Consider the following 13,150-nt stretch of genomic DNA (forward strand, 5'->3'; position numbering starts at 1 on the left):
AGAGATATGCCTAAGAGTAACGGGAGCCCAGATGTTTCATAAAAATATCAGGATGATCTGTATCTCAGTATCTTTGTATTTGTCTGTCACTTTTCAGGATATGCTTATCGTTTCTTGTTGTTTCCTCAGAACGTGAGCTCTTCCTTTGACAGGACTTTGTTGTTTATTTCTGGCACATTTATATCTTGATTCCAAAACTGAACCTAGAAATATTACTGTAATTCAGATCACTTGATTAAAGCCAGGTATTTCCAGAGGCAGCAGAGAACACAGGGAGCCTCATTTCTTATGGATTTAAATTCCATGGCTGGATTCTTTGATGTTTAAGTAAGTGTCAATTCTGACAGAAGGTTTTTCTGCCCCTGAGGAATTCATAATGCCGCTCTCCTTGGTTGAATCTCTAGTATCTGGTAATGGTCAACTTCTCTAACTGCCAGTTTGCAGAAGATTTGTGGGAGATTAATTTACATTAAGCTGTCCAATAGGTTCAAGATGAGAGAGAGGAAGAATGCTCCCCTCCCAAGTGAAGTACAACATATTCCTGTAGGAAAATGAACTAATAATCCCATAGTTTGTTTATGTATTGCTGAACTTTGCTACCGGCAAAATACTGCATTTGTAATAGGTAACATATTCCGCAAGAGAGAGAATACTTAAAAGAAGGCAAAATCAAAGGTTATTTGCTCTCTCGTCCTAATGATCTTTCTTATTCTCTCAGCTATTGCCTCTTCATTGAGTGTAAGATTTTGTTCAATAAGCTATAGACAGTGGCAATGAGCACTAAGCCCTGGCTTACATTTTATCAAATGTGATCCCACTCATCTTTTGAGCATTGGAAATGAGCATTTTGCAACAATACTATAGTAATAGGTGACAGCCACTCCAAAGGAGAGGATTCTGTATTTACATAATGAACTTCGGTTGATGGCTTGGTCAACAGAAAATGACAAGCAAGATATGTGTTGGTGTCTTGTGCCATCGGTAATCAAGTGATAAGGGTATGTCTGACCCAAAGGAAATGAGATCTCATGGTGAACATGCAAGTCTGAAAATTCAAACCTGACTTCCCTGTAACTCAGTGTTTCTTGCTTCCCTCACTTCAAACTTGGCAGGGGGAACCAGCAAATTCCAATTCTGATTTGAAATGCATTTGTGTCACGTGTGTTGCGGGGTATGACTGTGCTGACACCTGCACAGCCATCAGGAAACCTGGGTTGAGGGGTGTAATTTGTCAGAGGTGTTCACCCAGATGCTGGGTTTTTGCAGAGCTGAATTGGGTTACAGATCGCGGCGGGGGGGCGAAACTGCTGGAAAATGTGTCAGCATTCTAATAATAACTCAAAGCCCAATCACTAGAAAAATCATGTATTTTAAAATACTAAGCTTCTCATTACAAAATCAAAGAAAATTACTGCTCTGAACTACTGAAAAGGTCTCCTGTTTTAGAGAGATAAGATTCTTTTGGTATCCAGAAGGGCATGACATTTTTCCCTTGTTTGATTATATTAGGTATATTAAATATGACCTCAGTGTTTAAGGTTGCTCAAGCTGCAAGAGTTCAAAAGATTTTGGATGAGATTTTTTCAATTTATTTTGTTAAGCCTTTGCAGTAATTGTAAATAGTCATTCTTTTAAAGAACAAATAGTAAGAGGTCAAATAATCCATATATATATGACTCTGTATTTCACTACAGAGGAAGGTTCACAGGAGAAGAAATGTGGCTATGGTTGTTAGATAGATATTTAAGAAGAATCATTGGTGTATAAGTAAAAAAGCTTCAATCCAAAGAAAAGTGTATAGAATTGTGAGACAGTATTGATAATTCAGAAGATAATGATGTATGAGGAATACTAGTTTTCAGCTATAGGTGTTCACTATTAGAAGGCAGACTTGATTAAATATCATCAAAGAGACAAGAGGAACGACCTTAGTGTTGTTATAGTTAATAAGGGATTATTTTCTGTCAGTTTGTAATTTAAGATTGGCAGGCTTATTTTAAAGTTTAAAAATCAAAGAAATAAATGAGCTTAGTCATTCTTTATGTTGATTCCTGATTATTCTGAGTACTAAAATTGAATTTAGGAAAAGAACAATGGATTTTCTGTTTCTACTAATCTTTGTTAAATTTTATCACAAGTATCTCCAGTTCTTTGCAGCTAATGTTTTGCAGTTCTCTTGCCTTTCATAATATTTGTTATTTTTTGTTATTGTGTCAATTTCTATGTCCAGTGTCAGTAGAGGAATGTTAGCTTCTCTTTAAAAATAAATAAATAAATCACTTAGTCTACACTTTCAGTTTAAGAGATAACTTGGAAGCAGTAAGTCACACATAAAAGGAAATAAATCTTTAAAATCCCAGTCACCATTTTTAGTAATGCTATTTTTCCTTTGGGTGGTGAGTCTTGATTTATGAGCTCTGAGTTAAACTGACAGTGCAGTTGTCTGATGCCCTTAGGATGGGAAGGAAACCCTCCATGTTCTTACTGTTGTTAACAGACAGGTAATTTGTAGCAGTAGATTCCAGATGTTGCATTTCCAGAAAACAATTTTTTTTTAATGGCATGCTTCATACTTTTTAATTTACACAGCATTAACTCATTTTTCATAGATGTCCAAGCTGGAAGTTTAAGATGGTTTTCTGCACATGAGTGTTCTCATTCTTGCCACCAACTTTGTGACTGCCAAAATTAGCTAGTAAAATTCAGCCTTTTCTCTTATTTTATTTTGCAGAAAAATACACATTTCAGTGAGATGTCAAAGTTAGTCCACATGAAAATATTAAAAAAAAAAAAAAAAAAAATCAGATTTCTGTTTAACTCATCCAAAATCTGAAACAAATATGCCCAATAAGGATAACTCAAGAGCTGTGGGAGACAGTCTCTTGGGAGGGAGTTTGGTCTTTGCATCCAAAGATGTAGAGTACTCCCACCTTCATGGGCAGAAGTTTTCAAACCACCTGTACACACTGCTAGAGCAGTGGTGGGGTTAAACCCTCCATCCTTGCTTCCCCGAAGAGGTTGGGAAGGAAGAACATTTGGTGATCCACTCTAACCTTGAAGAAACTTCATGCTGGAAGGGGTGGGAAGAAAAGAGGGCCGATGAGCTGCTAGCTTGGCCCTGCTGGAGCTGCCCAGGCCCGTGCAGCACAGGTGGAACCAGCGTGGGGAGCTGGGTCTGGGCTGAGGGCTGTTGGGCTGAGCTGCACAAGCAGGCCAGGGCATTGACTACACACAGAGCGAGCTGTGGTCTGCCATGGGCCCCTGCTGTGACACTGGAGAAGTCACTTTGTGCCTCTGCACCAGTTTCCCATCGTTTTTTGTTCCTTTAAGTGTCAAATGCTGTCTGACAGGGACTGGTCGCACTATTTTTTTTCTTCCTAGTAAAATGCAGTCCAGATCTCAGCTGAGACATTTAACAGCTACTGTTATTACAAATAATATATCATTATTGTATCTTCCATCTTGTTAATCTCACTTCAGATTAAAATGTCTGTGCACTAGTTTAAATTATCGAGCATTGCTAGTGTTTCGTAGCATATTAATGAGAAGAAAGGCACTGAAAGGCCCACATGACAAAAAACTGTGAATGTGATTTGCTCTTTCATTTAATGAATTACTTTCTTTTTAATGGCATAGAACTGGTTAAAATTTTCCGCTGAGAAATATTTTCTCCTTAAAATACTGTGGTTTTGCTTGATATGCAGGAAACTGTTATTGCTGGTTAAAAAGAAAACCCCAAAGTTAAGGTTTGGCATAGAAAATACTGAAACTTTTGCAATTTAAAGAGTAATTTTATTTCTGTGGTATCAAAAATACAAATCAAAACAAAGTGAGTATTTTCATTTGGATGCTTAAACTATTGATTCACAACAAAAGTGATGACTCTAAATCTCTTTGAAAGTTCTCACAGAAAAAAACAAAAAACTTGGAGTTCTTCATTGCTTAGGTAAATGAGAACCACATTGCTTTTTCCAAACCATTCTGGTGTTAGTTGGTTAAAACTGTCTTAAATCCATAGTGACTAGATTTGAGGTGTATGTAACTTGAAGACATGAACTTTCGTGACATGATGTAATCTAAGATGGATTTTGCAGAAGCCTATGCTGGGAATTTGGGTCTGCATATGCTATAGGAGACCTTGGAAACCTGGGGCACGGGAGAGAGCATCCTGCGCAGGAATGTGGTCCAGCTGTGTTATATTCTCTGTCCAGCTCTAAAGAGTTCAAAAGGCATTTTTGTTTTATATTTTCATTTGCATAGAGTGTTGTGGTTTTTTTTTCTTTTCAGAAGTTTAGAAAGGACTGAAATAGAATATTTTATTTCACAAAGTTGTGTTTTAAAGCAATGCCATGCTAGTCCTTGGTGAGACCAGAACAATATACACAGTGCATGGTGTTGAGTGAGGCAGCTGGCTCCCACTCTGACTGCTGGAGGTATGTCAGGATTAATCCAGTACGTTTGCATTTAATTGCTACAGTTTTAGGTTCTTCACAGCATATTATACCGGACCAGGCTGCAGCTCATACAACTAAAGTTGATGTTAAGTGTCATGCCTATAGAGCTTCCAACTTTTCATGTTCGATTGGCCTGTTTTTTTAGAGGAAAATATCGTAGCTTTACATAGCAGTAGTTTTCCTGGGGGAAATGGGCTAAGGTAGAGAAAATTGTCCTGTACTTGCACTGACATATACAACATAGTGGTGCAAAGGGGCAGAGAAAATTATTTGAAGTTGTCTGTGGTCTGAAATACTCAGCAGATAGGCAGTTGTGACTCAGTAAATGTTTTAAAGATGCAGTAAAATGCACAGACCAGCAAGAATCCATCTCACCCTGGTTATAATGAAAACTGAAGAAGGGATACCAAATTCAGTGCTGTATGAGATGATGGATTCTGTGCGATTAAGATCTCTGGTAGTACCATGCCCACAGTAGGATTTCCTTTGTCTCCTTTTCGTGTTTGCTTGAGGATTTAAGTGTAGGTGAAAACATTACAGTTCACTTATTTGTGGATTAGAAAGGGAAGAGGTTTGTCTTACTATTGTCACTTAAAGCTGTTACAGCAAATAAATGTGGCAGGCTGCAGGAGCAGTGTCAGATCCACAAGTGCACAAAGGATAAACGTAAGCTTGCTTTCTCCTGGTCTTGTATTAAATCCTCTATGAGAGGCTTCAGGAAGGGCAACAAGGGCAAATGGCTGAGCGATATTAGTCTTCCGAACCCAGGATCCAAGGCACTGATGATTTCCCAGGGCTGGAAATTCTCTTTTCATTCTGTTTTGTCCAAGAAAAGACTTTATGGACAGTGACTTGTTGATGCTGACTTCTTTTGCTCATTTCCTTGTTTTAAGGGAACATTGTCTAGTTAAAGGCTGGAAGACTCGGTTGTCTTCTGATTACAAGCTCCTTCAAACACCAGATAGACTCTGCTTTCTATACACAGGGCAGATGTTCCACCAAAATCTGTGTACCTACAAACTCCAGGTATGTTTCTAAATAAAAGTTTGGTTTGGCAACACTTCCATCAGTCACTATTTCAGCCTGTTTCCAGGTGTGCTATAGTCCAGGTATACAGTGACAAATCCATGACTGTTGGCTTTCTGGTAGCAGTGCTCTTTGCACTGCCTCTTAATTTGGTCATTCTTATGCAGGGGACTAGTTTCCAGGTCCTGGAAAGAAGAATCCTGTCTTTCTCTCCCCCAGACACCTTCTCTTGCAATAAACACCGACCACAAGGAACAAGCTGACCTTTGGGCAATTGTAAATCAGTTTCTCCATTCAAACCCGGTTTTCCTTTCCCTTCCTTTCATACAGGTTGATAAAGTGTGTGGACAGCCCAAACAACAAGAAGGGAACCTGTCATCAGACAATATAGTGCCAGTGAAGGAAGCGACTGAAATCCAGACATTCGTGATGGCTCACGCTAGTCTGAACAATAAAAGAAGGTAACCCTAAGCAACAGTTGCTTTGAAATAAACTTTCTGCCTCACAATTTGTGTTAATGGTTCCTAGCACCATAGTGTTTAAGCCAGAGCCACAGTTCTGTCACCCTGTCTGTGTGTTCTCCAGCCGTTGCCATCACTGATAGTTACACAGATGTGTTTGTGGTTTCAAATTGCAGGTCTCTCCAAGAAAAGCTTTTTACAGGCCAAACTTGATGTCATTAGTTAGCACCAAGGTGTTCATTATTTCCAGAAACTTTCAGTGAAAACAATGAAAGCTTTTCCTCAACAAAGTCTGAGTAATTTCCACAGTTGAGTCTGGATTACTTAAAATACAATTGCCCAGGTCTTTAAGGACTTGACCTTATCGAGGGGCAGAGGTGGGAAAGAGGAAGGAGCGAAAAGGAAAGATTCATTGCCCTGAAACAAAGTCAGTCCCTCATTTCACAGGGCTGTGGAGGAGTAATAAGATCCCTTGCAATCTCCTTGATTTGTTACATAACAGAGCAAGAGCAGAAGCTTTTATGTTTAGGCTTGTTGTCTCTGTCTTGGGTTCTGTTCTTCAGTTGTGTGCCAGTTGAGACACTAGACAGCTGAATTACTGCTACTGGCCCTGGCGTGAGTATCCCTGCTCCCAGGTCTCCTAGTCTTTCTTTCACTTCCCCTTGTGTAGCTCCTGGATTGGTTTTCTGTAAATTTTAAGTGGGGAGGGAAGGGTGTCTTTCCAATTCCACTCATGATATGTGAGTAAATGTCACAGCTAACTGACCATAAAATCACAATGACATATTTCTGGCTAGCATGTTGTTCTCTGTAACACCAGTATAAATCTGGAACAACTGCAGCGAAGTGAGTGGAATCATGCTGGGCTTACACTTGTATCTGAGAACAGTATCTAATCTGCCCAGGGAGCCCATGTGTATCTCTGTATATTGGATAGGTGGATGACAGCAATATTAAAATTTCCATATCCTGGATTCTGGAGTTTGAGTTGTGAAGATGAGATTTTTATCCATTTCTATTTTAATTCTCATCTAAGCTTGCATGACTGAAGCAAACACCACTTTAAAAGATAAAATAGCAGCAAGCTAAGTTTTTTGAGTGATAGCAATATTTTTATGCCTTTATAATTTAAAACCAAAACACAAAAGTTTGTGCTAGTGCTTAGAGCTTATCAATTTTTACCATGCAAATCAGAGAAAAGAGCATTAAGGAAATTAAATTAATAAATTCAGCAGTAATAATCCAGAGAACAGTTGTAGTACAATTAACGAAATATGCTTTTAAAGTCGCAGAGCTCTAGGCCATCTTCTCTATAACTGATTGACTTCACTGGGACTTACACGCTGGCAACCAAAAAGGCAGATTTACCAACCTATTAACAGGTAACCTCTTAAACAAATGCAAATTGGTGACTTTAATGGCATGACAGCAGTTCTTTCTCACCTGAGGATCTGGTCCCTCCCCTTCCCAACCATCTAGAATTATTTGGATATTGACATTTTAAAATTTAAGACCTGTAGATGGAAAAGTAAATATACTAAAATTAATATGCTGTAAATTAGACAGTTTCCCAGAATTGGTCTGCGCACTGAAAATTAATGTATCCAAAAAATCTAAACTAAGACCATCCTTAGCATAATTTTAATTAGCATAAAACATTACTGAAATACAGTGTTGATAGGTATTGTGGAGAGTCCATGCACCAAAAATGAGTGATGGAGGCATAATTAGTAAGAAGTGGAGAATATTTTTAAATTTTCCACAACTTGCTGTAAAATATATGACATGAAGCTTGTAGTTTGCTTCTTGGAAACAATTGTGAAACAGTAAATAGAGTGAAATACACAGTGATTGGCTACATCACCGTGTTGTTCATCATCTATCATTTAATCACATATGATATCAATAAAAAGCAATTTTAGGTAATAAAATTTTATAATGGATGGCTGAAATCATTCCTGCAGTGTGTTGTGTAAAATGCACTTAGAGTGATAGATAACTGCTACAGGGGATCTAGATTATGAAAGTAATTATGTGAATATTTTTTGGTGCCACTCCTTCTGGCGATTTAAAAAATAAAGAGCAATAACATCAGCTGTCTGTCAGTTTAGGTGCAAGGTCACACAGGGAATTGACCTGTCTGAGTCTGTTGGTCTGTATAGTAGACATGCCTCCAAATGATCCTTAATTCAAGAGGAATATAGAACATGACTCCTGCCTTTTAGAATAAGGAAAGAAAAAGAGAAGGAATAAGCCGGCACTCCTCAAGTAAACAGAAAAGCTGTGGCTCATTCCCTTAATGTGTCAGAATATTCCCAAGCTCAAAGAGAAGAACCAAGTCTGGTTAGCACATCTGTAGGAGAAACCACAAGAAAGTGGCCTCTCATCTCTTCTGTAGTACCAGCTTAGAGATGCCCTTAAAAACCTAGTGCCAAACAGCTTATACCTATATATGTATGTTTGCTCCAAAGGTATTGCATCTTTGCAAGGCCAGTTACAAAATCAAGCTCCTTTTCCAAAGAGTTTGAGAACCTCTGGTTTTAGCTGTTCAGTAGAGCCAAGGCTGCTCGTGAAGTTGAAAAGTGGGACTGTTAAGATGGTGTCTCCTTGCCTGACCGGTCTTTCTTCTGGGTGTGTGTTTTCTGAGTCTGGCTGGAGGCAGTCCTTCTCACCCTCCACTGTGCTGCACAGCGTGGTCTTGCATGGTCCCTGAATTCACATAGCAGCTGGATCCTCTTTTGCGGTAGTTGAATCCTTTTCTGCTCCTTTTACTCTCATGGGTTCCTGGGAGATTTCCCATCTTTCTTTATTTTCCACTGCATTCCATTCCTGCATGTTTTTTGTTATGCAACACTAAGTGTCAGGGACTATGGTGTAAGAAGCTGAAACTTGAATAAATGTTGCATGATCTTGCAGGAAATCTTTTCCTCTGATGAAGCTGAAAAGCATAGATTTGATTATTATTTTTTTTTTTTGGTATTTCACAATCGTATTCAGGGATTAACTGAAACCGGCAGGATTGCTGCTGTAGTCATTTTTTAATGTGGAGGTTACTATAACATGTAGTAGAGATGACAAGAAAATTGAAACCGTATGATGGTACACGGAATGTACATGGCATGTATAGAATCCTAATCAGTAAATTGGAATGTTATTTCTGAGTTCAGCACAAAGTACTATTCTGGTCAGGGTCCAGACTCCTAGCAAAGTTGAATACCTGTCTTTTAGCATGTCTGCTGCATGTAGTATTTCAAACCACTAAACATAGACTGGTTACAGATCTGTATATAAAAATATGTTATGTTTAACAAAGAACTATAACATGATATTAGGTCCTTAATTGGAGGAGGCAGGTTTTGAAATGATATTTTGTTGGGATTTCTTTGTTATACTGTGAACTTATGGCTCTTTTATACATCTTAAAATAAACAATTTTGAGTTTCTTTTGGGAATGTTTGAAGTCGATGTCATCTACTTTATTTAAAACTAATTACCTATTGGGTCAGGCATCACATTTTTATTAATTTTATGATTTTATTAAAATTTGAGTATTAAAGTGCTAATACAAAACATTATTAATGCCAGATGCAAATTAACTTACTGTGGAAGTGAATCAAACATTTCTGACTGACTGGCCAAGGCAGAAGTTTCAGCAGGTCCAGATTTTCCCTGTTACAAATTCTAATTTCCTTTTTTGACTGGCTGTGTTGGAATCACAGCTTCAGTGATGGCAGGTGACACTCACCTGATGATCAGTGCAGGTCCATCTGTGGCCACCCCTGCTGCTAGCTCCCAGAAAGTACCATGGCAAAGCCGCCATTGTCTGTGTGTCCTCAGAGCTGCTGAACGTGGTGCTTACTCTCTCCAGTAAGAGTTAACTGGATTGGCAAGTACCGTTGAACCTGTTTGCAGGCATGCGTTACTCCAGCTGTTGCCATTACTTTATACATGAGAGTATGGGTATAAGAAAGAACAGGATGTGGTATCAAATCACGTAAGTGGAAAATTGCATCATGGTGTTCATGTTCAATACAATGTTTAATGTTAATTAAGGGACCTTGGGATATAAGTGCCACAAAATGCATTTGCACTAAATAACTACCAGGGTTATTTCCACAGTTTTTCTTCCAATATAACCTTAGAGCCTGTCTCTTCTGTTTCGCAAAGTCGTCTTTTTTTTTTTTTTCTTCAGTGGTACAATCTGGCCAGAACTGAACAGCAAAAAAATCTGTATTCACATTATTTATTAACAGACAGCGAATTGCTAATTGTACCAGAAAATGAATGCTACTCATTTGTATCCCCCTTCCCATGGTGCTCATTCTAAACTGTTTGCCATTGTTTTCTTGTATAGCCTCATATATTTACAGTTCGTCCATTTGGTATCAGTTATAGTTAATTTAAGTACCACTGAATTTATTTTCAGCTTTTTGCTGTGTGCTGTATTTGTAATTGTGCTTTTATTTGAAAATGATTGGGAGAAACAATCTCAGTTGTATTTTTTTTCAGTATTGCATTGACATTTTTAATTGCATCTATACTTTGGAAAAATCTCATGACAATTTTCCTCCTTATTTATTTTCTTATATTATCCTATGCATGTGCTTGATGACCTTTTTTTCAAATAATTTTTACTTTTCTCTTTTGTTTCTCATTTCTTTTCTCCTCATTTGCCTGAATTCCTGCTTCTCCCCTACTCCCAAACCTCTCCTGATTGATGCTTATTCTCCCCGGCCTATTCCAGTTCTCTGCCTCTGAAAGCTTCAAAGAATGACAAATCCAGAAGTTTGAAAAAAATCTCTCGGTAAGAATGAAAACAAGGTGACATACTTCATTGTCTCTACACTTAGCTCATCTCCATTATAAGCTGCTGTTTCAGCTGTAATCTAGGAATTGGCATACTTTTGATTACTGCTTTTATACTGTAGGGCATTGGGAAACTGTACATTTTCTATCTAGTGTAAATATTTTCACTTGTTAAGATTAAGAGTTGGACACAGAATTCTGCCTTTGCTAAGATGCTACTTTGAAATGTCAGAGCCCCACTCTGCTGAAAATGCAAAGGAGTTTAAGCCTCCTGGGGTGAGCTGAGTAAGACAAGCTTTAGACTCTTAAAAGGGTGCTCTTTCCCTCCTTCAAAGAAAACTCCATTTTAGAACCTGTAAAATCTTTAGCATCTGTGTCACCTTTCATAATTGATACTCTTAGGCTGTTCTGTCAGGTAGGTGGCCTCCTGTCTGGACCTAGCTTTACTGTATAAATACTTAGAGCTCATATTTATAAGTTAGCGGTCGAGATAGAAATACTGATTCCCTTGTCATAAGCCCCAAAATTCCTGCTTTTTTTCTTCTTTTCTTTGCTTAAAATGACAGCTTTCCTGCATTGTTAGGGTAAGTTAGTTCCTCAGGACCATGTGATGGCTAATTTATCTCGAGCAGGATTTCATCACACATAAGATAAATGGGATGGTTAAACGCTTTTGAGAAAGCATAAAGACATCTGTGGGGAGAGATGACCACTGCCTAAACCTTGTAGGAGTAGATACCTAGCAGTGGACTTTGATATTGTTTAAAGCACCTGTTGCTCCCAAAAGAATAATAAATCCTGACTGTTTTTGCACCAAGCTCCATCCAGCTGTATCCCCAGGCACCTCTTCAGTGCAGTGTCCCCTTACAGCCTGCCAGGCAGAAACATTATAAACCAGAATGAGTTCTTTGGCCTTCCCAATGGGGCTGTTGAGGTACTTCTGAGACAAGCAGATAGCTCTGTGATAGCTCTAGCTCAGTTTGTGTCCTGCGTCTTGTTCTCAACATCTTTAATGTCTTATACCAAACAGGAGCTTCTAAAGCTGTGGAGATAGGGTAATTTCTCATTCTGAAATACTCTTAATTGTGTGCTGAATTAACACTTGTTTTGTTACAGTTGACTTTTATGGCTACCTCAGCCAGATATATATTATAGATATAATCAGATTATAAAACACGGAGCAGTTTGCCCACAAGGCATTTTTCTGTACACACATGATCAGAAATGGGCTGTTTGTACTGGCCAGGAGTTTTGGTTATTCACCAAAGCAGCAGGCACAGCCTCCTCTTAACAGGTATGAGGTGCCAGACATGATGAGAGAGAAATTTCTTTCTAAAGAATGTGACATGGATAGCGATGATGGGGAGGAATTGGCCCCACCACATCTCAAGGAGATGACTTTCTGTACTGTTGTTTCATGTGTGGGGTACTTGCAGCATATTTCAGGTTTTGTGATGAGATGTTAGCTTTAGGAAGCCTTTTCCACCCAGGAGGTTGTTGACAGTGTTCTTAATTCATCTCACACATGTGCAGGAAATGGAGGAATACTCACTTCCAGTAACAGAGATAGTAGGTGTAGACTTTTTTCAAATTTTGCGTGAGATGTGTTAACGTAATTTGTTAAAACCACCCTTTGGATGTAATCATGTTTATTAACACTGGACTAGGTAAGACTGGATGATACATAGGAGTAGAAATACACTAGAAATAGAAATTAATCAACTTGGATGACTTAATTTCTGTAAGGGTTCTAAACTCTTAACCTTGTGGAGGGTTAAGTTGACAGGAGGCTTAAACCATAAGTGTACTATTCTGTTGTTAAATGTGTTCTTCCTACGTTACAGAGAGTTCATCAATTACATGAAGCGATCCCGAACCTTTTATGCCTCTATAGCAGAAAGGCTGTGTGATGGAGACCTGGTGATGAGAGACAGCTCAACCTGCTGGAATGGAGAGGATGTTGTAGAAAGGTAAAGTTATGAGTAAAAGTTTTCCCTAAAGGTGAAAAAGGTGACCTCATATCCTTCTAATGGTTCAGAAGCATTCTGAGACATTGTAGTCATCATCAAGTGTCTCATTCATAGTGAACTTGATGCTTAATTGAACAAGGGTTTTGCTAAAATAAAAGATTGTTAATGCTGAGTTTTAGGTTTCTGTACTAAATATAGTGGAACACTTTCTTGAAGTGCTGCTTTGAAGAGTCCCTTTCTTTCACTATAGAGAGACAGCTCTTTTTCTGTAGAGAGGTCTTACCCTCTAAAGCTCAGTTAGCAAGCAGTACCTCCATGACCGATTGGCGGGTCCTTCCAGTCTGCTGTTTATAGGCTCATTAGTGCAGAGCTGAACATCATGTTTGGCCATAATTAGAAAACATGTAGCTCTTCTTGCGAAGGTGTCAGAAAA

At 38.5% G+C, this 13,150-nt stretch overlaps 1 protein-coding gene across 1 annotated transcript in view; it reads left to right on the forward strand.

Annotated features, from left to right (window-relative positions):
* Positions 1 to 13,150, forward strand: part of LOC143162005 (glypican-5-like) — a 402,288-nt gene that overhangs the window by 133,595 nt on the left and 255,543 nt on the right. The window contains exons 4-6 of the mRNA XM_076341599.1: positions 5,811 to 5,941; positions 10,686 to 10,745; positions 12,592 to 12,717. Of these exons, the coding sequence (XP_076197714.1) occupies positions 5,811 to 5,941; positions 10,686 to 10,745; positions 12,592 to 12,717 (317 nt within the window). The remainder of the gene's footprint in view (positions 1 to 5,810; positions 5,942 to 10,685; positions 10,746 to 12,591; positions 12,718 to 13,150) is intronic.

The sequence above is a fragment of the Aptenodytes patagonicus genome, chromosome 6 (genome assembly GCF_965638725.1).
Source record: "Aptenodytes patagonicus chromosome 6, bAptPat1.pri.cur, whole genome shotgun sequence".
NCBI lineage: Eukaryota > Metazoa > Chordata > Aves > Sphenisciformes > Spheniscidae > Aptenodytes > Aptenodytes patagonicus.